Raw genomic sequence first — 26,634 nt, forward strand, 5'->3', positions numbered from 1 at the left:
TTAAGGGATTAGGTAATAGAGGTCTATGAAGTTGTCACCAATATTGAGAATGTAAGTAGGGAACAATTATACTGTATTTCTTTTAGTGTTAAGAGGAAAAGGTTACCAAGTGAAACTATAAATTATCAAAGAAGAGGGAATACTTTTTTTTGGAAGCTACATGAGTGTGCAGGGGAGGTGTCTGCTCAGTGCATCCTGTTCTTTTACTCTTCCTCAAACACTTGACCACTATTAGAGGTAATATACAAGGCTAGATGACTTTTTAATCCAGGCATATAATTTTTAGAATCTTAAATTTTACAAGCACTGGAAATAGGTGGTAGGCTGAAGGGCAAGTATAAAATTGGGCCTTCCTTTTAGCTTTGTTTTTAATGCTGGCTAGTTTTCAAGTTGATGAGTGCATTTAAACTTGCTTTAAAACATACTTACCTCATATAAAATCATGTGATAGCAGCAGCAGCCGTGACTAATGCATTTGGTGTTTGGTGGATTTATTAATCCTTATTTCCTGATGATTTTTTTAATTCATCTGATATGCAGGATCTTAAATTGCTTAAAGCCTCAAGACTGAATATGCTTATAAAAAGAGAAATTGTAGGTTCCAGTCAGTCTGACTTCAGCCAGTGTGCATTGGCTGCATAGTAGCTCGCATTATCCATTTTGTATGTGAAATGGTGGATAGAAGCTCTTCTTCATCTCTTCCTGAATGTGTAAAATATTGCCTTCCTCTTGGGCTGTAATAATCTACTTCCAGTTGACTGATCATACTGCTTTATGCCTCTGCTTTTGGAAGACGTTCTCCCACCTTCTCTCAGCTCATGAACTGAATAACCTGTCTTCCTCTATTCAGCCTTCTATTTCTCACAAACTATTTGAAATCTCCGCTAAGACCTCACTTTTGTCAGCTTTTCCTTTTTGATATTGTTATGACTGACACATACCTCAGTTTCTGCCACCTATTTTAGAAGTTTCTGTATAATCCAAGAATATTTCAGACTCTGTGGTAGCTCTTCTGCCAGCTTGCTTTAGTTGTAGTAATGACCAAGTTTGAATAAAGAGTAATGTGTCATATTAAAGTGAACAAAATGCACCCCACTGTGGAATGTTACTTGCTCACAGATTTTAGGAACTTAAATCTAGGCTCTTCTGCTTTAACTTTATTCTTTGTGTACATCTTTGGTTGTAGCATCCGGTTGTGGCACCATTTCACTTCCCTGACTGCTTTGCTTTCAATTAATTTCCAGCATAGCTAGTTAATTACAAGATGTGTTTGAAGGAGGAAGGGTCCATGTTTGGCTAATGTTTGGTGGGACTGAGGTCTGTTCTGGTATTTTCAGGTACTGTTTGGCACTGCTGATGGGCAAGTTATCGTCATGGACTGCCACGGCCGAATGCTGGCGCACGTGCTCCTTCATGAATCAGATGGCATCCTCAGCATGTCCTGGAACTACCCTAGCTTCCTGGTGGAGGACAGCAGTGAGAGTGACACAGACTCTGACGACTATTCCCCACCACAAGGTAGTGTTGTGTGCACATCCTTCTGCTTCATCTTTGCAAGCACTCACAAAGACAACTTGAACTCCAAGGAGTTTTCATGCTGTATTTAAACAGCAGGATGGCCAAAGTTTCAAGCAGGTAGAGTCTGAAAGATGGTGCATTGCTGTGCAGGTAGCATGGAGAATGGAGTAGAGAGCTGGTGCAGGAGAGTGGATTTGTCTCCACCTTTGCTACCAGCTTCACTGCATGGCTTGCTGCTGTTCATACCTTGTCTGTGCTGCTCTGCCTCCATTTGCACAAATGAGATAACAACACAAAGCTCAAAGCTTTTAGGGCAGGTGAGTAAAAAACACTGGATAGGGGCATAGCAGGTTTCACTGATAAGCAGATATTGTGAGGTTTTGCAGTGGTCCATATGTAAGAAGGTAGTCAGAGTGCAGCTGCAGAAGTTAATGCATTATTATTTAGATACATGTGAAAAGACACCAGTACTAGATATAGTGGAAAGTACTACATGTTTAATTTTGTCTGTGTTGCATAGGATTTTTATATGCTCCTCATAGTAGTCCTATTCTTGATAGTCCTGACATAAAAAGCTCACTAAATTCCATAGATGGATTAGAAATGAAAGTATTTTCTGCAGTTACACAGTGTAAGAAGAAAGACGACTGGTGCTGTCTGGAGTTACTAATTTCCATGCTTAAGAGCACATTGCCAATTTGAGGGTCAGGAAGAAATTCTTCCCTCCACTTAAATGTAAATATAACTCATTGGGAAATCTGTTCTTGTTTCAAACTCTTTGGAAACAATCAGTGGCAAAGACCTAGGAGACATAGGTATCCATGCACAGTCAGCCCCATCCTTCTTATTCAAGTAATGCTAATACTTCTTGTTAATGTTGTTCATTAGTCTAGAAGATCTAGGTAAGATGTTTTTGTGTTCTAGTGTATAAAGTCTGAACTAAATTAGTATCTAAATTAATAAAACAGTGATTGTACAATGAAAATTTAAATATAGAATCATAGAATACCAGGTTGGAAGGAACCTCAAGGATCATCTGGTCCAACCATTCCAGGCAAGCCACGACCTAAGCTAGATGGCCCAGCCAAATCTTTAAACTGCCCAATGCTGGGGAATCCACTACTTCCCTGGGGAGATTATTCCAATGGCTGAATGATCTCATTGTGAAAAATTTTCCTCTTTTGTCCATTTGGAATCTCCCCAAGAGTAACTTGTGCCCATTACCCTTCGTATTTTCCATGTGACTCCTTGTAAAAAGGGAGTTTCCATCTTCTCTGTAGCCACCCTCTAAATACTGGAACATGGTGATAAGACCTCTCCTGAGCCTTCTTTTCTGGATGCCGAACAAACCCAGTTCTCTCAGCCTTGCATAATAGCTAGAAATAATTCTGAACTGCCATCTCAGATCTGAACTGCTGAATTGAGAACTCTTGCAGTTTTAACTGTAATTTGGATTCAGTCCAAAAATCTACCTTGTCCAGAATTGTGTATATATGTCAATAGAATAAGCATAATAAGCATATGTATTTAACAAATAATGGTAGAAGATAATGTGATCATCTGATAAAAGAGTAGCATATTTTAAAACTGAGTTTTGTTTTGGCATTCGTGCCTCACTTTTGGTACTGTGTGAGATTTCTTACCTTAGAGGAAAAGAAAAAAACTTCAAATTTCCTAGCAAGCTTCTAAAGCAAGACAGAGAACAGCATTAATTTGATGTGTTCATTGTTTAGGTTTTTTTTTAAATGCTGAATTTCCAGTTGGAGGATGGTGAAGTTGCAGAGTACACAGATGAGAACTTAAATGATCTGAATGTGCTAGCTCTTTCTGAGTCAGTCAGGGGTGGGTGGACTCGTTACAAGCCTACAAGCCTATTTTAATAGTTACCCAAACATGATGTGTTTTCTTTAGAGCAGATTGCAGCATAAACCTCTCAAAGGTGACAAGCCTTTGACTCACACAGGTGTGTAGGAAGGACTGGAAGTTTGATGGGTTTTTCTTACTAAATTATATACACAAAGAAGTGGTAATTACTAGACGTATTTCTCCAGAGTGCTTTCTGATCAGCTTTTTTGCAGTTCGGGAAGCTATACCACTCTTAAGTGGCTCTGCCATTTTTGTTGACTGAAAAAGATGCTGGCTGGGCCTTGAGGGGTACTTTACCAGGGCAGCAGCATCTCCTGTCAGAAACTGTAAACAAAATGAGTGAAATGTCGAACGCTACAGATGATGATACTGTTGTTCATACAGTATTTGAACAAGGGAATTTCAGGGAACACTGAAAAAGAAGCCCAGAGGAGCAGAGATTTTGCAGAAATGTCCTGTCTTTAAAGCCAGCTGTTCCATTTGGGCTCACCTTTACATGTGAGCACACTGGATTCTGTTGAGCAGTATCCAATGCCTGTCTCTTAGAACACAGTAATTTGTGAAAAGTCAGTATGTTCTTTTAGAAGTTCTTATAATGTCCCTGTGTGACTCTAGGAGGAGTCTCCAGCACTTGCCCAAGCAGAAAGTGTAACTAACAAATAGCTTTTAATGTGGTTATATTGTTTATTACACTGGTTTTCAACTTGGGTTCCAAGGAAGCTTCCAAAGCACTGGTTTTCAATTTGTGGACACTTTGAAGAAATGACAGTGGAGACAGATTGAAAACCCTCACTGTGTAAGATAATAGTATATGCATAAATCACTTTGGATATACTGTGGTAAAAATTTACAAAGTAAAAACACTGGGGCTTCACAAAAACAGACAACTAACTGGCTAAACCTGCTTTGCTTTTGCCCATTGACATTGAAGCAATAAAGAGGTAGAGTTTGAGGCTTGGAAGCACTCCTGATGGTGGCAGGCTGAAGTACAGTGTACTTCAACCTGAATGTAATTCCTTCTGGTTGGTTGCCTTTTGCTCACCCTAGAGCCTTGTTTTTGCAGACGGACCAGCTGCGTATCCAGTCCCAGTACAGAACACCAAGCCACTACTTACTGTCAGCTTCACGTCGGGAGACATCAGTTTAATGAATAATTACGATGACTTATCTCCTACTATCATCCGCTCAGGGTTGAAAGGTACAAAAGGAAATCACTTCACCCCTTCCCTATGCTCTGTTTTTCTTGTATTTTTAATGGTGTGTGTTTATCTCTCCTAATCCAGAAGCACTCTGCCACCTTTATTGCCGTTTCCAGCAGTGACACCTGCTGGTGGGAGAGCAGCGCTTAACTCACGGAGTTTTTGTGTTTGAAATAATGTTTCCGGTTTGGGGATCGTGTTTTTATGGCAGTTTTGTAGAGCAACTGATCCATTTGCTGTTTCCCAGCTGAATGTGCTAATATGTCTATGCTTCTTTGTGTGAATGCCTCTGCTACATAACACTTCCTTTGCACCTTTAATTCACAAGGTCTCCCCCCATACTTTTGGTAGCCAGGTATGAATTACAGTGCTACTTTGACTTTCACAGATACTGAAAACTTGCTAGAGTTATTAATGATCAGGAAGCAAGTTATTCTGAGAGAAGGAAAATTCTACTGATTAATTACTACACATCTTGCTAAGCGATGTGCATGAAATGCATGAATGTTTGTACAATCAGTATTCCATGTGAAGCCTTTAATTCACATTGAAATTTTTACTGTTCTTACCTATCAAAAAATCTCTTACTTTGCCAGTGCTCTCAGTGCAATTTACGATTCTTTGCCTGCAGAGGCGTTTAAATTCACTGCAGCACATAAGCACATACTTAAATATAGGTTCCACTGATTCTTTTTCAGCTCCATAGGTAAATTAGTTATATATTAGATGGAAAAAAAAAAAAAAAACAAAACCAAAAAATCTTTGGAGCAGACTCTTGGCTGTTTTATAACAGTGGGATATTTTTGGTGAAAAGTTGCCCTAGCACCACCCCAATAGTTTCTGTGTAATCCATTATGTAGGGTAGTCTTATGGCGTAAAAGAATCACCTTTGAGGTTTCTTTTCCACTCTTGCTTCCATCTGTGCCAACACAAGAAGTGCATCACTGGCAAAATATAGCATCATAAGGCAACCCCATGATCCAGAAAAGTTCTTCAGCCAGAAGGACACCTAAATTGGGAAAATTGAACAAATTTAGAGAAGCTTGTGTCACATCTACCAATGGGTCTGCCCAGCATCTTCATTGTATTATAGTAGTTAGGGTAAGGGTAATCTTGAGTAGTCATTTAGTCTAGCTTTCAGATAGAAACAGTAAGAGAAACAAACCCCATCTTACTATCTGTTTAGAGTTGCAGGGCTCTGTCTTGCTGGGGATGTCTGTCCTGTTTCTCTTTTCCCCTGACTGTCACAAATGGAAAAAAGATTTCTTAATTGCATCACTCTCCTTTAGGAAAATATTAATGTGCAGCTAGAGTAGAAGTATTTTTACGAATTGTAAACTGGACTACGTTGTTTTCATCAGTAGACAAAGAATGTGCAACATCTTGCTGGATTGGGGGTGTGAGACGGAGACAAGAAAGGTGATTGGGATGTCACTGTTGTTTTGAAGCATTGTACAGTGGAAAGTATTTTACATATAGTTTCATATAGTACATATTTTCTGTATCTTCTTATAAATTTATTTTTCATGAGACTGTAATTTTACTGGTTTTATCACATGCAAGAATTTGCAAAACCACCCAGCTCAGGGTTGCCATCCTTTCCAGCCACTTGGTATTCTGCTGAGGGTGAGTGGTCTTCAGTATTGTCTGCAAGTCTTAATTCATGTGGCTTTGTCAGAAATCCCGAAGTATTGCTTTCTGGTCTCTTCAGCAGATGTCCTTGTCTTTATGGGGTGCTGTAGATTTCTCAATGTATTTTTAAATCAGGCAACGATAAAACTATTTTGAACAATAACAGTATAATTTTTGGTACTCTGCTAGCTGTGCAAAGCTGTCATTTACTTGAAATATTTATATAAAATTGATACAGAAAAACTTTTGCTGTTGGTTGAGAATTTGATTACTCAAATACAAGTTCTTCTTCTCATCCAGCTTGAAAACGTCTGGATGTTTTGTCAGTTCTAGTAGAGGTCCTGAACTGTTCAGTTGTATCCTTTCTTTATTTACACCTTTTAATTCAGTGATTGACAGTGCACTGCTACCTGTGGAACTGCTGAGCTACATCTACTAGTTATACTGGTTAGCTACAACTACTGCTGCCTGCACAGCTGTTGTATAGTTAGAGAGCTCTCTTCAAGGTTTACTGAGGGATGACTGATCCACCAACTCACTTGCATATCATTACCTCATTTTTAATCTCTGTGCTTGCTCCGAGACCTAGTGATGAGTTGAGCTATTTTACGTCAAGGTTCAATAATCATTGAAGACCCTGTTGGCAGTGTAAGCGTGTTGTAGAACCATGCAGGATGCTGCAGCCCACATCCACCCCATGCTGCCTTTACAGCAGCCTAATTCTATGAGTTTTGTGGGAGAGAGAGGGAGAAAACCATTGGAAACAATAATCACTCGTCTCCGTATGGGGATTGACTGAAAGCTTTACCCGAAGTCATGTATCCAAAGACATGTATCATTTTGGGAGCTGTGTGGTTAATCCAGTTACCAAAAGTGGAATCGATTACCTTGCCTCTTTAGCTTGCCATTAATGGAGTCATTAGCGTGCCTAGCATTATACTCTCTGAGAAAGATGAATTAAATCTCATCGTAGACTACTTAAGGGCTGAGAGCTAAGAGAAAAAAAAGGGCCATACAAAGCCTAGCTGAGGAAAAAATATCTTGAGAAGCATGTGTCTTGTCTCTGATATGTACAGAAGCATAATTCCCGTGAGAAATATCAGAAAGTTGAAATAATACAAAACCATTTTAAATTGCACATGAAAGTCCCAGAAAATGACAAGTTGACAACTTGAAACAATTTTGAGATCCTTCCTGCCAACTCTCATTTCTCTCCTGCTTCTTCATTTGAAGACAGCTTCTCGCCCACAGATGTCTTCAAAAGGTTCTCGGCAGATTGAGCATCCCAGAGCACAAAAGTTTTGTCTTTACCTTCACTTTGTCTTAGCACAAAATAGCTGCCTTTCACCTCCGGTTTAAGAATAAAAAGGTTTAAAGACTAGCTCAGTATTCCTTGCATATGCAAATCTGCCTCTGAAACACAAACAGAAATACAAAATACTGTTTTAGTGCTTTTCTTGAAGTTTGACAAAGAGCTGGAAGATGTAAGGGTTTGAAATTAGAATCCCCAGATTAAGCTATGGGTGTTCCTCACTGTGAGGTGCCTTTAGTAGAAGTACCTGATCATATCTGTGTATATGAGAGACTAAGTAATCCCTGCGTGCTTCTGCCAAACTCCTGCTAGGCAGATGAGTAGATTTTCACAGGTCAGGTGTCAAAAGAAAACCTATGACATGGAGACCATATGTAATTATGGACAAAAGTCCAAAAGTATTTCTAGTTTGACATTAATATTAAACTGTAATTGAGTAATGCCAGTGAGAACACAAGACACTGACAGCTATGCTGCTTTTTTTCACTGTAGGCATTTCCAGACAAATACTCTTTCTTGCTCTCTTAGTAAGATTCTTCACATAATCACAGAGTCATAGAATAGTTAGGGTTAGAAAGGACCTTAAGATCATCCAGTTCCAACCCCCTGCCATGGGCAGGGACATCTCACACTAAACCGTGTCACCCAAGGCTCTGTCCAACCTGGTCTTGAACACTGACAGGGATGGAGCATTCACAGCTTCCCTGAACAACCCATTCCAGTGCCTTACCACCCTTACAGTAAAGAACTTCTTCCTTATATCCAAATAATATATCCAAATATATATACTATTTATATATAAAATATCCAAATAATATACCCAAACTTCTTCCTTATATTCTTAATCTCTGTATTAACTTGATTCCACTTGTTTATCCCCTGAAGCTGTGCATAGGATCTTCCACATAATTTTAAACATCTCTAATAAATTTTTGTCCTCATGTACTTAGGAGAAACCACTGATTACATTCTAGACTCACCATAGAGACAGAAAAATGTATGTATTTTCCACATTTTTTGCAATTTACAGAATAAAAAGACTCATTCTTGGAACTGCAAATATGTGGCACATATGCTACTATGCTACATTGCTTTCAATGAAAGGATTTAGGTTTCTATGTACTTAAGTAACTTTTGAGAGCATGATTTAGTTGTCCAAGTCACTTTGCAGCATCTGGAAGTGCCATTCCTACTGATTCTAAGCAGTGATCATTGCAAACCATCTTTGTGATTTCAGATGTGGTGGTGCAGTGGTGTACACAAGGAGACTTACTGGCAGTAGCAGGCATGGAGAAGCAAAGCCAGCTGGTTGACCTAAGCAATGGTTCCCTGTTGAAAAGCGCACTTGTCAAGTTCTACAATGTGCGTGGGGAACATATCTACACTCTGGAGACACCTGTGCAGGTAGGAGGTATTTTTTAAGTCAGTTCTCAATGCTTTTCCAACATGTTTTTCCCACATTAGCTGGCTGGTATAGACCTGTAATATGAAAACAGTTGCAAAACGTCCGGAACACACTCTAGTATACAGTATAGATAAAAATGCACTATGAATAATTATTGTTTGCATTAAGGTAGACATCCAAGAGTGCATCTGATTCAAAAGACAACTGTGCTAGGTCTTGTGCCAAGTATATAAAAGAAACAGTCTATTTCCCAAAATCACTGGGCCATGAACGGGCAAGATAGAAAGAGGAAATTCTGTTGTTTTGGAGTGATTAAGGAGAAAAAAGCTAGATAACTTGCTTGATGTTGAAGTAGAGCCAAGAGCTAGACAAAAATATTCTAAGTCCAGTGTCACAACTACAAGATTAGTCTCCCTTTGTTATTGCTGTAATTTTCTAATGTACAACCAGTTGATCTGATGCAGTATTTAAATTTTTTATGGCATCAGATGGAGAAGGTTGAATCAGAAAGTCTTGTTTCTGTTCCCACTTTCTGTACAGACTTTCACTGTAACTTAGGTCATTCTACTTGACAAGTAAATGTCAACACATGGTCTGTGTGCTGCTTAGTAGTAAAAGCTTCATAGGTCTTTGCTGATATTTCAGAACGCAGCTGAATTTATCTCTACAGTTTATTTCATTTTCTGCACAATAGGGATGACTGTTCTGATTTCTGACTCTTACTAGTGAAACTGAATGAATTTATAATAGTTTTGAAATCTAAAAGTGAAGGAAAATGCTGTAGATACATTTACTTAATTATGTTTAATGATTATACCCTTTATTACAATTTTTTTCAGTACCCTGAGCTGGGATGGATACAAAAGGAAGACATAGTAAACCAGCTGCTAAGCTTTTGTGTTTGCTTATATTTAGCATTAACCTGTGCTTACTAACATTAGCACTCTAATTTAGACAGAATTCTTTAGTTTTGTAATATTTAAAATTATGATCTCTAAAGCCAACCTAAATACGTACAGTGACATCTAATGTTGATTTAGGTACTTAAAGCACAGCTTTGTTGTCTTAAACATATCCCTTTGAGCAAAGTAGCGCAGCTCTTTCCTCTCTGGATTGATTTTGGAGAAAACATATTTATACTAGTGTTGCTTATTTCCAGACCAGCTAAAAAGCACACCTTGTTCTCTTTCTTTAGTACCACAATACAGTATGTCCATGTTAGCTGTTGTAGCAGTGTAACACTCTAGTGTCAAGCTGTGAAGTCAAATTGTGGTTTAAGCATCTGTTGTGGTTTAAGCCCAGCCAGTAACTCAGAACCACTCAGCCACTTGCTCTCCCCCTTTCCCCCTTCTTCTCCCTCCCTCTGGTTGGGATGAGGAGGAGAATTGAAAGACTATAGAAAGGCTGAGATAAGAACTGTCCAATAACTAAAGTATAATTTGAAACAACTACTACTACTACTAATAATGATAAGGGAAATAACAAGGGGAGAGAATATAAAACTAAAAAGGGAAAAAAAAAAAACAAACAATAAACACAAGTAATGCACAATACAACTGCTCACCACCTGCTGACCGATACCCAGCCTGACTCGAGCAATGAACTGGCCTTCCGGGTGACTCCCCCCCAGTTTATATGCTGGGCAGGATGTGCTGTGATATGGGATACCTCTTTGGCTAGTTTGGGTCAGGTGTCCTGTCTCTGCTTCCTCCTGGCTTCTTGTGCCCCTCCTCACTGGCAGAGCATGAGACTGAAAAGTCCTTGATCAGAGTAAATGCTACTGAGCAGCACCTAAAACATCAGTGTGTTATCAGCATTGTTCTCAGACTAAAGACAAAACACAGCACTGCACCAGCTACTACCTTCATCTCCTCTCGTTTCTCCCCGTATCACTTCAGCTTCTTTTCATGTTTTCAGCTCTTCTCAGTTCTCTACATAATCAGCTGGGAGAAAGCACATAATGTGACACATGTAAGGGCTAATTATTCTGCCATTATATGAGTACTTACAGGACAACTGACAGGTCATACAGAACAGGTAACTTCCAAGTCCATACTGCAGTATCTCTTGTAATGGAAATATTAGCATGAGCCTCTATGCTTTTTCCAGCTGCTAATTTTCACTGAAAATGCAGTGTTTTAGTATCATGAAGATTTCTTTCCCCATTGTCAACTTCAGGTGAAAAGCCAGCAGCTTCAGAAGTTGTAAGCCAGGTTGGAAGCAAAGGAGAGAGGGGCCAGGGGGAAAACAATCATCCCTTTAATAGCGCAATCATGGAGTCTTGTTTCTTTGGGAAAAACTGTGTGCATAAACCTGCCTAAAATTAGAGCCACTCCTCTTATTAACTCAGTGTTCATTCTGTCTATTTAGTGCACATAAGTTCATATTTACTTAGCTTCAGGAGGAAGTGAGGGGTCTTTCAGAAGGACATGTGCTTCTGTTTATGTGGACTTTATGCTTCTGTGTATTTGAATGCTGGACTGGCAGTATTACCAGCTAAGTGACAGGTACGCTAGAACATTGCGAAGTATTTGATTTACTAACAAAACCAGATAAAAACTACTCTTGCTAGTAACTTTGTTATTCTCTGCCTCTACTCCAAAGATGTGTGTGCAGAGATGACAGTGAGTCAGTGGTTCCAGTAATTCATCAGAGTAAATTAATTAGTTTTCTGTACCATGATAGTCAGCCTTGTAATGGGATTTTATAAAAATCATCACTGGTTATTGAAGAAATTAATTGAAGAAAATAATTTCCTCATCTCAAATTCTTCTGCCAAAACTGTTTCTTCTGAAACAAGCAAATGTGACTGGAAAAGCAAATTTATTATAAATGAGCATTGTTCTGAATAGTCAGAAAAAGTAAAGCAGAAACAAACATAGAAAGTAGTAGGTTACAGATGCACAACTGATTTTCCATGCGGTCCTCTGTCCCAATTCTTTGATAAAGCAGATGTCGGAAAATTTTATCAGTAAAGTATACTGAACTGTTTCTTTTTCTGCTGTTTGTCTGTCCTGTCTTTGGTAGGATATTCAGGAAACAAGAGATTTTACTGTTTATAATAAAACTCAGTCTAAACTGATGTAGGATTTGTATGCAACTTGGCTGGAATGTTACCTAACATAAAGTCAGTGCAGACCCCAAGGTAGAATAGATTTGGGTACTGCAGATTAGTCATCTTGATGATGACTGTTGTCATGGTTCCCTTCAAGGTGTTTTATTCACCATCTTCCCCTCCATCTTCAAGACAGCTTTGGCATCCTTTGCCTCATTTGATTAACTCTCATAAGCTCTTACCTTCAGTATAGGAATTTATATTTCATAAACCTAGTTTGCTGACTATGAAACCCTAGATGGGGAAATCACACTTTTTTAGAAGTATCCAAATGAACACTTTGCATGAAAAATAACATTCGTAAACAGAGTGGTAAAGTTATCACAGTATTACAGCCTCACTTCTTCCCTGATCTGAGGCAACAGCCTCCCACCCTGACATGCTGCGAGAATGTATTTGCAGAATGTAGCAGAAAGAGCTGAAAAAGCTGAAAGAGATGGAAAAAAGGTACGGGTTGGGCCAATATGGAACTTCTGCCACATGGAATCATGTTTGAACCTTGAAAGAATGGGAAGAAATTTTCAGAAGAGTCTTCAGAAAGTCACACCAGACTTTTATCTTATAGTGAGGGGTGAGGTATTGGAACCCACTGCCCAAGGAGGTGGTGAATGCTCCATCTGTGGCAGTGTTCAAAGCCAGGTTGGACAGAGCCTTGGGTGGCATGGTCTGGTGTGAGGTGTCCCTGGTTGGAACTAGATGATCTTAAGGTCCTTTCCAACCCAAAACCAGCCTGTGATCCTATGATTCCATGATCTTGTTGGAAGTAGTTCTATAAAATTGGATCTATATTGTGATTCCAAAGATTCCATACTGGTTACTTATTTAATACAGAGAGCATATCTTAAAGGCTGTTGATCAGCTGATAACTATTCAAAAAATATACTATCAAATTCTGTAAAACTTAGCTCTTACTAAACTGACTGTTGTGTACATGAACACCAACATGATGTACCAAAAATATACACATTTCTTGTAGCTGGCAGTTTTTTCATGGTCCTGCTTTTTCAACATTTAAAACTGTGATTACAACAGCAGGATGCCTTGCTGGTCTTTTTTTCTTTTTATTATTATTCTTGGAGGCATGTTGGTTTCTTCCATTATTTGTTAAACCCTCACAGCCTTTCCCTGGCATCAAGCAGGGATGAGAATAATCAACTCATTCAAGAGTGTTTTACAGTCTTGCTAAAACACTGTGACCCAGTTCTGTCACTTCAGAATTTCTTGTTGGATGTGAAGGCAGGTCTTTATTATATCAACTAACTGTACCTGCTGTTGGTTCTGAGTGGATACAGCTGCTTCCTGTCTTCCCATTTAAGCTTTAAACAGAGGAGTCTTCTACAGGATCACTTCAAAATTACTTAACTACCAGCTTTAACAAACCTGGGAAATTTTTGTTGTCTAATGGTTCAAAGTTGTAGTTTGTATTTTGGTTCCTTCTTCACTTTTTATAATTTCCTTTTTTATATGTCCCACAGAAGACCAGGGGAACAAGAACATGGACTTAGAAACCGTGATGCTGATCAAATCTGTACACATATAATTCTACAGTATATTCACATTAGCTTATGATTTTATACCACTATGTAACTGATGTAAGAACATACTAAACTTCAAGTGCAATGAAGGATGAGAGTGAACTGAGCCCGGCATGTTCCGGAATCAGTTGTATAAGCAACAGAATTAGATGCAAAAAAATTGTAATTGCATTTTTATCACTGTAATATTTTTAAACCCTAATTCAGAGTGGTATACCAAACACTAAATCTTTATTGGAGAGGTTTCCAGGAGTCTTTGAGAAGACCCTCTTGCTCTAAACCTGCTGTTCTCAGCAGCAGCCTTCACAGCATTTCAAGGCTGCTTCTCAGCTGGAAATGTCCCAGCATCTGAATGGATAGATTTAAGATGATGTGATCCTGCAGAAATGTGGTAGTTGTGTAAAAGCTATTTTATTAAGGCTGAGAAGGAGGATGCAATTTCAGATTAAATTCAGATCAGAAAGCTTTGAGATAAGAGGCTGCCTTTTGTATTAACCAGCTGAACTGACCTTGCTTATTTTCTCTTCCTTTATTTCACACAGAGTGTTCAGGTTTTGTTGCTTCTGAATTAACATTGCCTTGTATTTGTATCACCAGAAATTAATCCTATTTAGTTGTTACTGGATGACAATAAAGCTTCAAGAAGAGTTTATTGTCTTACAGGAACAAGAGCAACCGTCTAGAACTATGTGGTGAAACATTCTTTGGGACATCAATAAGGACTGTGATATTTTCCATATAGGCCATAAGGTCATCTCTGATTGCTGCAGAAATGGATTGTGATGAGGACTGGAAAATGGAGACATTTGTCTAAGCAATGACTCATTTTGCTACAATAGAATCTCATTGTTGTATTAGAATTTTAAAAAAAAAAACAAAGCCAAATAAAAAAAAAAAAAAAACACACAAAAACACACACACAAAAAAATGCAACCAAAAAAAAAAGCCAAAACCCAATCAGACAGAGGCTATAAGAAACATCTGCATAAAAAATCAAACAAAGCCACAGAGCAGTGTCATTTCTGACCACATCACAGCCTTCATTGCTTTTAGCACCTTCAATCCCTACTAGTTAATATTATTCCCACTGTTAATGTGGGGAACAGAAGAATGAAGAAGTTACATTTCTTTTCAGCAGCCAGCCATGAATGCTGTGGCAGTACAGAGATGTGCATGCACAATTCACAAGAACTGCGTGGGCACTGCAGCTGTTGTACCTTCCAGCTTCTCTCTGGGAAAAGGAGAGGGAAGAATGTTCATCTCCACATCAGCAAAGTGAGAGTGAGCAGGCCACAGACATCAGAGTTTTATTTACACATACCATTCACTAGATAGTGTTCTGCAGTTGGGTTCTTTCTCCTGAGAAAAATCCCTCTTGTTGCTGGGCTTTCTGCTCTGGAATACCATTTTTCTTTCATTACCAGTGGGACTCCCAGTGTCAGAAGATAAGGGATTAGTCCAAGCAGCAGCAGGCCCTGTGGCTCAGGATTTCTGAGCTCAAAGCAGGCAGCACGAATCAGCTTGAACAGTGTTTTCATTGACTGAACTGCATAAAAGTGATTAAAGCCATATAAATCGTGTTTTCTCCTGAAGAGAGACAGATGAGTGAATTATGAGAAGCAACCACAGAGCTTTGAGCAGGAATATCCGTTCCCATGTGCTTTTCTAAAGGGAGTCAACATTCCAGCTGGGGGTAAAGATTTGAACAGATGTAGACTTTCAAACCCACCAAGGTGAAAGAGCTGCCTGTTTGCCACTTTTTGAGATGGGTTTTCAGTCAGTATTTCTCCTGATACAGCATCTTATTTTATTGTCCTTTAGCCAATTATTTCTAATATATAATTGTAATAGATCTGAATCCTATCTCTATGCAGAATTTCAAGGATGTTTCCATGTCTTTTTCTTACGTGTTTGTATGGAAACCCAGGAATTCAGGTATATTACAGTTTGTGCTGAGATTTTTAAAAATCTGACAAGATATTTATATGCAAAGTGAGATTAGAAATTCTCACTAGACATTATATTTGTAGCTGCATTTCCGTGTTCCTAGCAGAAAAATAAAAGTGTGCAAACATGGAAAGTAATTTTTTCTGTCCTGGGATCTGCTTGTTCATTTTCTAACAGATACAGTATGGGTATCAACAACTTTTTTCCTTCCTTTTTTGTTTTGCTAAAACAGTGCAAATAAATGGATGGTTTATGTTGGATGTTGGAATTCAATTGTTTTTTCTCAGCAGAGTCTGGAAGGAAAGGTGGCCAGCTCATAACTGACTTGCTGCAGTAATTGATTCATATCCCTGACTGTCAAGGGAAAGAGTGGGAAGCATAGTCATTGAAAAGTATTATTTGAGCAGTACATTTAAAGGTCAGGTCAGATCTGGCATTTGGGTGATCTTTTCTTTCTCCAAGCTTGTAATGACAGACTAATTTTCCCTGAACCTCATCTTAAATCTTAGCCTTTCAACATAAAGGAAATGTAGCTGGATGTTAGGCTTGAGTACTGTGGGTCCCCCCATTCCATAGAAAAGGAAGGCAAGGCATCTGTGGTGAATCAGTAAACAAAGACAAATCAATATGGTACAAGTGCTCTTTGATGAGATTGAATATATTAAAACATGTGAGGTGTGTAAGAAGACTAAATAAAGAGTAGAGGTGCCATGATTTACAAACAGTACAACTCTTGTAGCTATTGTGTGTGTGTGTATTTAAACATGCAGCCACTGACATATTGTTTACATAAAAATCTGTAAACAGAACATAAGGGAATCAGATATTCAGAAGCTTAAATGATGGCTGAACTATGGTTGCCTGTGGTGAAATCATGCAGTGAGGCCATGTCTTTCAACTCGTAACTTTCTACTCTTCCTGAGCTACACAGTGCTGTGTTGCCAGATGTCCTACCCAGTGTTTCAAAGCTTCTGAAAAACCTCTTCTTTGGGAATATGTCTAAGATTGCAAATGTTCTTGCCCTAGTAGTATCTGCATCTCTGCTGTTCTCTATATACAGCAGTAATCTGAGGAGAGAAGTGGTTTCACTTGACTCTCTTTGGATGAAGAGAGGCCTGTCTGGGTATGATATATTGGGTTATAGCAGCTGCAGTACTAGACTTCATGGTAGGGCTCTCTGGGTGTGCTATATTGTATTATGCTAGCTGGGATATTAGACTTCTCTTCTGGCATTAAACTCTACCCAGTAATTAAAGATTTGTGTGTGAAGTCACATCCTTGTTTGTTCCTTCACTGTATTTTTAGGTAAGCTTTACTTGATGCAAGGTGAACAGAAGGATGCAGTTTGGATCCCATGGTAATGATCAGGTAGATAGTTCTGCCCATGCAGAATTCAGTACTTGGAGAAATCAGGGTCACTTCTACTAGTGCCTTTATCAGGCTGTCATATACTAGATATGGCAGGTACCTAACTTGTGTCAGTGCCTTTTCAATTGCATTTATTTTGCAAGCTTGAACTGTCTCATTACTGCCCAACAGTATGAGGGCTGAGCCAAACTCTCAAATCATGAAAATACCAATCAGTAAGGTATCTTTTATGTGATCTCCCATCAAATTTAAGGCCCTGTCCCACAGATTATGGTTATGACAAACTGTGTAATAATTATCAATGGTACACAAAGGATTTCTCAATTCTTTTGAAGTTCTCAACTACAAAATGCCTTTAGCAATTACTGTGAAAATCACACAGTTCACATGTAGCTACTTTCTATTTGCATATCAGTCAGCCTGAAGGTTTGTGCCTCCATGGAAGTGTGTGTGTGTGTGGTGTTGCCTAGATGCTCTAAAAATGAAGCTTCTTCATTCCTCCCACTTTAAAACCAGTGTTTTCCTTAAAATGTAAATCTAGGATAAGATGACATAGGAGGGAAGGTTTTTCTCTGAAAAAGTTATTTTTTCCAACCCTGTATCTTGATGATATATATTGATATAGTACTGTGCAGCTACATTTTGTTTCATATCATTCACATAAAAACATTTTGTCCCAATTTCTCACCTTTAAGCATCTTGAATTTGTAACTAAAGGGAAAGCTTTCTTCTTCAGATGAGATTTATAACTTCTAGGCTGATCTAACCCAGCTATCTGGTATCATATTATTAGAGAGGAGTGGATAAAAGTTACTCTTGATGGTGCGTTGACCCTTGTCTTCTGTATAGTTAATTCTTGGTTTATGCATCTTGTGAAGAGCAAACGTGTTTCAAAGAGACCTTGACCTTTCAGTAAATACAGTTCATAATTCAGATTAAAAACATGTTTGGTTAAGATTTTGAGTGTCATGGATTGTGAAAAGGAGAGAGCCCTCCACAGGAAGAGCAAACCTTTTGTAGTTTACTGATAACAACCTGCTGCACAGTATTCTTCATGACATGAGAGTTTCTTTATTCTGTGTTATTTGTATAGAGATAGCAGTTATGGGATTGAAATTCCATCCACTTTGTGTGTATATATGCAAATACAGATGCTTTGTAAGAGAAAGCAAGAGATGAGAGGTGGATGCAGCTAACACTTATGAAGGGCAAAAGTAATAGTGATAGGGCTGTAGGAGGTCACAACAGACTGGTGCTTTACATGAAAAAGATGGGGTTTAGAAGAGGTTAAAGAGCTCCTTGCAAGCACAGCTCAGTATCCTCACATGAACTCTTGATGTGCATGCAGCAGGGAATAATGTTCAGAACAGCATTTGAGTTGTTTATTGTTAATTCTGCTCCATGTTCTGACACTTAGTACCAGTTGCTCCTGACTGGTTTTACTGTCATGAATTTAGACATTTCTGAGTGTAGCAAGCGAAAGACAAAAGGCCATTCTCTCTTTTGTTCCTGGTGCTTTTCCACAGTTCACTTCCTCTGGGAATACTTCAGAAGAGATACTGTGCAGCAGAAGTCTCAGTGTAAGACAAGAAAGCTGTCTGTATTTTGTCCAGTAGTTTACTAAATGTCTCTGGGTATACAATTTAACTTTTCAGTTGTAAAATGTGGGCCATTACCAATGGATGAGGATTGATTAGATGACTGAAAAAGTCATCTGGATATGGCATCAAAAGATTCTGCTTTTTAACATTGTGTGACTTGAAAGTCACTTATAATAGAATCATATAGTGGTTAGGTTGAAAGGGACCTTAAAGCTCATCTGGTTCCAACCCACCTGCCATGGACAGGGACACCTTCCACTAGACCAGGTTGCTCATAGCCCCGTCCAACCTGGCCTTGAAAACTGCCAAGGGTGGGGCAGCCACAGCTTCTCTGAACAACCTGTTCCAATGAATTTGATAGACAATTCCTTGTGTAAAGGGCTTTAAGCCTTGCGAGTAAAAAGCCTTGTATAAACATCAACCACTGATATTGGTAATTTCAGGTGTTTACATCCTTCTCCCTTTTTTGGGGCAATTGTATGCATTTTTAAGTTTCTGTAAGACTTGGGGTGATGTGGCTGGTGTTGAATTCATGTGGTCACTTGCTGTGCAACTATCTCTAAGCAAGTACAGGCTCTTTTAAAGTGATGTCCTTTTCCTTTCCACACAGCGTCCCATCATCTCCATCTGTTGGGGTCACAGAGATTCGCGCCTGCTGATGGCTTCCGGACCTGCATTGTATGTTGTCAGAGTGGAGCACAGGGTCTCCAGCCTGCAGCTGCTGTGCCAGCAGACCATTGCTAGCTGCCTGCGGGATGACAAGGATATCAGCAAACTGACCCTGCCCCCTCGGCTCTGCTCGTACCTCACCACTGCCTTTATACCAACAATCAAGGTAAAAGGAAAGAAATGTGTGTGTGTGAGGAAGAGGAAAGGGTTGCTTGATTTCCCTCCCATGGTGCTACTAAGTGGCAGTGGCTAAATGATAAGATATTACATTTACCGTAATTACCATTTTAAAAGCTTGATTAAGGGTCATTCCTGTCCTCTTCAAGAGCCCACTAATCTATTTGGTGCCTATTAAAATCTCAAGAGAAGGCTCACACATGCTGATCTACTTTATTCCATGGGGATGGCCTGTTCAAGGAGATCCCAAGGGTAAAATTTGCTGGTGACACAAAAACTTCTGAAGCAGCTCACACTGTTGATAAGACTGTGTCACAGTCACAGGAGAGATTCAGAGCTGTAAAACTGTTGCCTTCCTACCTATTACATGAGTCCTTATTTTGCCAGGAAAGTCACACTTTTAAGACCTGTGGCTGCCCGGAGCTCTGCTAACCTTACTGTTCCAACAGTGTTGTGGTAAATGAACTGGATATTATGCTTTTTCCTGTACCACAAGCAGAGCCATCTGCTCAGCCCCTTTGTTTCATGGTTTTGCCTGCAGTCATATCTCAGGATTTCTGAACTCTTTATCACAGCCTATAAACTAGGGCATTAGATAGTAAATGCCCTACATTCAAACATGCATTTTTGTGTTAGGTATTTTCTGTATATGTGTTAATAGCATTCTCCTGAGCTAGTTTCAGATCCTTGTTAAAACAACGCAGAGCTAGAATAACTAATTTGAAATCAGTGGAGTTGGCCCAGCTAAAATGAGAATAAATTATGCTTGTAAAATAATGATGCAGCACAGTTCCATTTGGGTACTGCTAATGAGGGCAATTTGTGCAACTGTGAAACATTTCATTTGCCAGAGAAGAATAAATGCCTTGCTGTAACCGTAACTCCTCGATCTTCAAATGAAATGCAGAACATTTAACACACCAGTGGTTCTCAGTTCTTTCTAGCATGCCTATTTCTCCCCAGGATGCTTTCCATGTTGTCCCAGAGCCACCCCTGAAGCTCTCTAGAATTTCAGTGATGCTTGCTTGGGTGTTGGGGAGGAGATGAGATGGGATGGGATGGGATGGGATAAGATGGGGTGGGATGGGATGGGATGGGATGGGACAGGATGGGACAGAGGCAGCTGTTGGCTGTAGCAAGGCTGGGAGCCATGACATCGCTCAGAGGCAGTACAGCAGAATGTACTTGCCACTAACCCTTCTGTCAGCTCCTAGAGGGGGGCTGCATAGCTGAGAGACTGATGCAGGGTTCCCAGAAGCCACGTGCCCCTCCTTGCTGTTTCATGGGTGTTTCTGGAGCCTCCTCAACACTGATCCATACTTTCCCTGGCTTTCCCCCAGGCACATACTCCCACCAACATTGTCAGCTGTGCCTCCAGTGCCTGAAAGGGCACCGTCTTCCCTGAATGCATTCCTCTTCCACCTCCAGCTTGAGCACTACATCACAGATCACTCCTCAGCCTATATCCCCTCCTTTTTTTCTTTGTACTAGCATTTTGAAAGAAACTGTGTTGACTTATATACATTAATACTATTTTATACGCATTATAATTATTTATACACTATTTTATACTACATTATACAAAAGCAATCTACTGCTTTAGGACTGAGCTTTTTATGGATTAATACAGCGTGTGCGCAAGCAGGGCAAAGTAACCCACCCTGAGCTTTGTATTCATATTTCTTCATGTTGCACACAAATAGGCCCTCAGCAAAGATGGGTCATGTGCTTGGAAGTGGTACAAGAAGTACAAGCTTCTTCCACAGCTGACATCATTGTAGCTTAGTGGCTTAGCATGTACTGGTGCTAACCAGGAATGGGAACCTGAGTGGCCAAGTTCACTTGGAGGACCACCAAGAGACAAGATATTCTGAGACTTAGGCTTGACCATATTACCCAAGTTAAAAAGGAGAAGCTGAGGCTGGAAGACACGTTTGTTGTCTAATTCAGTGATCTAATCATAGGTCCAACCTTCCTTTTTCATGTAACTAGTTCCAGTTTTCTGTGTACAGCTGCTTTTGATCTAACTAAATAATACACAGCTACTCTGTCTTGCATGTGGGTCCTGCATAACTCATGCAGTAACCTGTACTAATTTTGAACTGCCAAGTTAGAGTTGGGTTCATATTCAGTTAGTTGTGTTGGGATTAAGTCACCACAGGAGAAAAAAAACACAATAACCTATAGGAAACTTTCTCTTTCTTTCCTTCATTTAACTAAGCCTCCTATCCCAGACCCAAACAACATGAGAGATTTTGTCAGCTACCCAACAGCTGGTAATGAACGGCTTCACTGCACGATGAAGCGGACAGAAGATGACCCAGAGGTTGGCGGTCCATGTTATACTCTGTACCTGGAATACCTGGGGGGACTGGTGCCTATACTGAAGGGACGTCGCATTAGCAAGTTGCGGCCGGAGTTTGTCATCATGGATCCTAAAACAGATGGAAAAGCAGGTATAGCTGAGTTGTTGCTCTGTGTAAAAAAATGATGTAGAAAGACTTAGATATTAAATCCTCGATAGTTAAAGAAAATCTTAGCATGACCTGGGCTCAAGCCTCTGAAATTATACCATTGTCTCTTCTGCTCTACAAAAGGGAACTTCTATTTTGAACAGTGGGGAACAGATTGATAATGAGCAGAAAATATTCTTTAATATCAGTTTTGAGTTGAAATTCACCCTTCTGAATCATGTTCACTCAGGTTCAAATCATCGGGAATTTGGAATTTATACTAGGCAGGGTGAAGAATGGTTCATTTTTCTCTGCATGATTTTATCTCAACTGCTGCCTCTGGATTGGATTTATGCTTCTAATGGCAGATGGTTGCAATTGATATCAGTTTTCTGAAGCACCACTTACATTTTCTGGGGCCTGTCTTGATAGATGAAATCTATGGAAACAGCTTGATTTCCACTGTGATTGACAGCTGCAACTGCTCTGACTCCAGCGATATCGAACTGAGTGATGACTGGGCAGCAAAGAAATCTCCCAAAATCAGTCGAGCTAGCAAATCACCCAAACTCCCCAGGTAATAATTTCTTGGATATTTCTTCTTCTTTTTTCCTTTTTTTTTTTTTTTTTAACATTGTCTTGACACCTCATAAAATTAAAAGCAAACTCCTTCAAGCAGATAGAAGTCATCCTCTGAAGGAGTGAGGTTCTCTACAGAGTGCAGTTCTGGGGTGATCTCAAGAAACTGGTGTTCAGGTGGTCTGTGGGGAAGGTTCTGGGGCAAAAGGTGGTGGGTCATAACTTCTCAGTCTTAAAGAAAGATTTTATAAACTCTTCCACCTCTGCCTCTGCCACATGTGAACTTTTGCCACGATGGAATGTATTTTGTCTTTCAAACAGTCTGTGTTTTTACCTCTTCAGTGCTTAGTCTAGGTAAACCCTTCATTTTCTATGGGGTATTTTGAAATTCAGATCTATGCATAGGTAGCATAGATCCTGGCATAGACGGCACTGCTGCTTTGGTGACCTTGCAAGGGAGCCTCTGCAACCAGATCCTCCTAAACACTGGGTTGACAAGGTTCTGTAACAATATGCAAAACAAGCTTCTAGGCTCTTGATTCATCTGGTTCTTTTCCTGCTGGCTCTTCATTATGTGCATAGACAGAATCCTCCACCAGCACAGAGCCTCACTGATGTCTGATGCTTATCACTGACATTTATTTACCAGCTTCACATTATGGGATTGAGGCCCTGATGCCTTCTAGCTGCAACTGATGCTTTTCCAAAGACCTTACATTATGAGCTTGCCCTAGTATGAGGCAAAGCAAATGCATCCCTTTATATATGAACACACCAAAGTTTAGTAGTAGTACTTGACAAAAAAAACATCAGTTCCTGAGCTAAAACTGTAATAGCTCAGGAAAAACAACTATATTGCATCCTTGATTTTCTTAAGAGTGTACTTTTGAAATCTAACTTTCGTTTGCTGTTTTTCCTACCAGTCAGTTGTTTCAGGTGCTTAATCTCTTATTCATGACCCACCTTTTGTAGTGGGAGATAGGAATAACTTTTGGCTTAGAGTTTGTCTCTAAATTTGGCTTAGAGTTTGTCTCCAAATTTTAAAGTTTGGCTCTGAATTGGAGCGACATCAATTTGATAGGTGGACCACTCGGTGGATAAAGAACTGGGTGGATGGCTGCACGCAGAGTTGTGGTCAATGGCTCAATGTCCAGCTGGAGACCAGTAACGAGTGGTGTCCCTCAGGGATCGGTGTTGGGACCGGTCTTGTTCAACATCTTTGTTGGTGACATGGACAGTGGGATTGAGTGCGCCCTCAGCAAGTTTGCCGATGACACCAAGCTGTGTGATTCGGTTGATACGCTGGAGGGAAGGAATGCCATCCAGAGGGACCTTGACACACTTGTGAGGTGGGCTGATGCCAACCTCATGAAGTTTAACCATGCCAAGTGCAAGGTCCTACACCTGGGTTGGAGCAATCCCAGGCACAGCTACAGGTTGGGCAGAGAAGGGATTCAGAGCAGCCCTGCAGAGAAGGACTTGGGGGTGTTGGTCGATGAGAAAATGAACATGAGCTGGCTGCAGTGTGCACTCACAGCCCAGAAAGCCAACCGTATCCTGGGCTGCATCAAGAGGAGCGTGACCAGCAGGTCGAAAGAGGTGATCCTGCCCCTCTACTCTGCTCTTGTGAGACCTCACCTGGAGTATTGTGTGCAGTTCTGGTGTCCTCAACATAAAAAGGACATGGAACTGTTGGAACAAGTCCAGAGAAGGGCCATGAGGATGATCAGGGGACTGGAGCACCTCCCATATGAAGATAGGCTGAGAAAGTTGGGGCTGTTCAGCCTGGAGAAGAGAAGGCTGCGTGGAGACCTCATAGCAGCCTTCCATTATCTGAAGGGGGCCTATAGGGGTGCTGGAGAGGGACTCTTCATTAGGGACTGCAGTGACAGGACAAGGGGTAACGGGTTAAAACTTAAAGAGGGGAAGTTTAGATTGGAGATAAGGAGGAAATTCTTTCCTGTTAGGGTGGTGAGGCAGTGGAATAGGTTGCCCAGGGAAGTTGTGAAAGGTCCACTCCTGATGGTGTTCAAGGCCAGGTTGGACAGAGCCTTGGGTGGCATGGTTTAGTGTGAGGTGTCTCTGCCCATTGCAGGGGGGTTGGAACTAGATGATCTTAAGGTCCTTTCCAACCCTAACTATTCTATGACCCTGTGATTCTAAGATCAGTGACAAAGTTTGTGGACCCTTGCTTTGCTCTACTGATGTGAAGATCTGCCAGTTCAGGTGTCTTGTTTTCATTTCTTGAGACATTGCTCAAAGTCTTCATAGCTGAAATAAGTCAGCCCTACACCTTTTATGGATTAGTAGAGGGTATATTGTATCTCACAGAACTGCTGTAAGCTTTGTTAAATGAATCAGACAGTATCCAAGTCTGAGTTACTGCAAGTGTGTCAGTTCTCATATATCTTTACATTTGACCTGTAACTGTCCATCCTGTAGACTCTAAAGACTTCATTAGTCACTTAGAGGACACCATACCAGTTGTCTTCATTACATCCTTACATTGAAAGACATGAATTTTGTGCATTTTTCCATGCCTGTTGATGATTCCAATTATTGCTTTATCTGCAGAATCAACATAGAGGCTCGCAAATCTCCAAAGATGTCACGAGCTGCGCAGGAGATATCAAGATCACCAAGGATGCCAATAAGGAAACCTTCTATTGGTTCACCAAGCCTAACCCGAAGAGAGTTTCCTTTAGAAGATATTACTCAGGTATTGTGCACATTGTTACTACACCTGAGCCCAAATGCATCTCCTTCCAGAGGCTGCATGTTGTGATATCGATCCAGTGATCACCAATGAAAACTTTTCATTTAATTACAGTAGCTAGATGGAGCAACTAGAGAATTGCATCTTCCAGTTCAATATTAATGTTTGAAAGAGTCAATGGAATATCAAGTGTTGTCTGGTAATTCCTGCTACCTTTGCCTTCTGTCAGTGTGAGTCCATGTGAGAGGTTTTATTCTAGGTGATGTTGCTGGCTCTTTGAAGGTGTATGTAAAAATGCTTCATCAGTTTCTCAGAGTTATCTTAATGCTACCACAGTTCTCTGCTTTGTTAGGGATTGCAGTTATAAGCAAGTGCTTGCTTCAGAGGGCCACATGTTCTCTGTTTGATAATTAACATGTAATGGCCTTAATTGGAAGGAAGGCAAGGAATTAGTGCTTTGTGCTTTTCATGGTGTTTGTGTCCTGTGGGTAAATGAAACTTAGCAGGTTGTAGAACTGTCAAGGTTACGTATTTTATTAATGCCAGCCAACATTCTTTTCATTTTGTTTTGTTTAATTTCAGATGTTTGTTTTTTTTTCTGCACTATCATTTCACTTCTTCCTTTACATTGAAACAGTCTAGATCAGTTACACAGCAGTGGTAGGTAGGACTAAAAGTCCTTTCGATAGGACAGGAGACCAGAGGCTTAGATCCTGCTCTTGGCGTGATCTAACTCCTACTGACAGTGTAACTCTTGGCCTTTGAGAAAATCTCTTGATCTTTAAGACCCATAATTTGATCACCATTGAAGCAGTGTTTTGGGAAGCTGCTTTGAAAACTCCAGTAAAAATATGTTTGTCTTTCTGAGTAATGAATTTCTGTCTTATTTATTTTTCTATAAAGTGATTCATAAGCACAGAAGCAGAGGGCAGGGTATATTTACAGAATAGCCATGCTCTTGTGCAGGAGAAGCCTGACAACAGGCCTATTCTCACTAAGCTGCCATCATGTTGTTCAGTCCTTCAATAACTTTTACCAGCCAATGTGGCTGTTGTATACACAATATCTGATGGTGTTCAGATAATCAAAATGAGACTTCTTAATGACTGGGTATAAGAGTTGCTACATAAGCACATTAGGATGTTTCAGTAAAATAAAAAGGAGCTGAAATTGTATTATCACTTGCAATAGCCTGATTGCTGTGCAGTTTCTTATTAGAGCTCAATACAGATTTTATTAGGTAAAATGGTCTTGTTTTGCTTTGCAGCACAACTACCTTGCTCAGGTCACATCTAATATCTGGGGAACCAAATTTAAAATCGTGGGTTTGGCTGCTTTCCTACCAACTAACCTTGGTGCAGGTAAAAGTAAACTCTATTGATTTTTTTGCATGTCAAACTCCTTCTAACATGCAACAAACTTAATGCCATTTGATTCTTTTCAAGTGATTGGAAGGCTTCTGTAACAAAGCATTTATTTTCTATGGACAGTAGCAGTTAGTTTTTATAAAATTCACTGTAACTAAAAGAGGTTAAAATCTAT

The 26,634-nt window shown here is 39.9% G+C and overlaps 1 protein-coding gene across 10 annotated transcripts in view; it reads left to right on the top strand.

Annotated features, from left to right (window-relative positions):
• Positions 1-26,634, top strand: part of TULP4 (TUB like protein 4) — a 160,955-nt gene that overhangs the window by 124,024 nt on the left and 10,297 nt on the right. For all 10 annotated transcript variants that reach the window (XR_009968918.1, XM_062640787.1, XM_062640792.1 and 7 more), the window contains 8 exons: positions 1,338-1,518; positions 4,448-4,582; positions 8,765-8,931; positions 19,109-19,333; positions 21,566-21,800; positions 22,230-22,374; positions 24,951-25,095; positions 26,360-26,453. Coding sequence is in view for 9 of the 10 variants with exons in the window: in XM_062640787.1 (XP_062496771.1) it covers positions 1,338-1,518; positions 4,448-4,582; positions 8,765-8,931; positions 19,109-19,333; positions 21,566-21,800; positions 22,230-22,374; positions 24,951-25,095; positions 26,360-26,453 (1,327 nt within the window). In the remaining variant the exon portion in view is untranslated. The remainder of the gene's footprint in view (positions 1-1,337; positions 1,519-4,447; positions 4,583-8,764; positions 8,932-19,108; positions 19,334-21,565; positions 21,801-22,229; positions 22,375-24,950; positions 25,096-26,359; positions 26,454-26,634) is intronic.

This window comes from Pezoporus occidentalis, unplaced genomic scaffold (genome assembly GCF_034315485.1).
Source record: "Pezoporus occidentalis ecotype Australia unplaced genomic scaffold, CSIRO_AGI_Poc_V1 ctg67, whole genome shotgun sequence".
In the NCBI taxonomy this organism is placed as follows: Eukaryota; Metazoa; Chordata; class Aves; order Psittaciformes; family Psittacidae; genus Pezoporus; species Pezoporus occidentalis.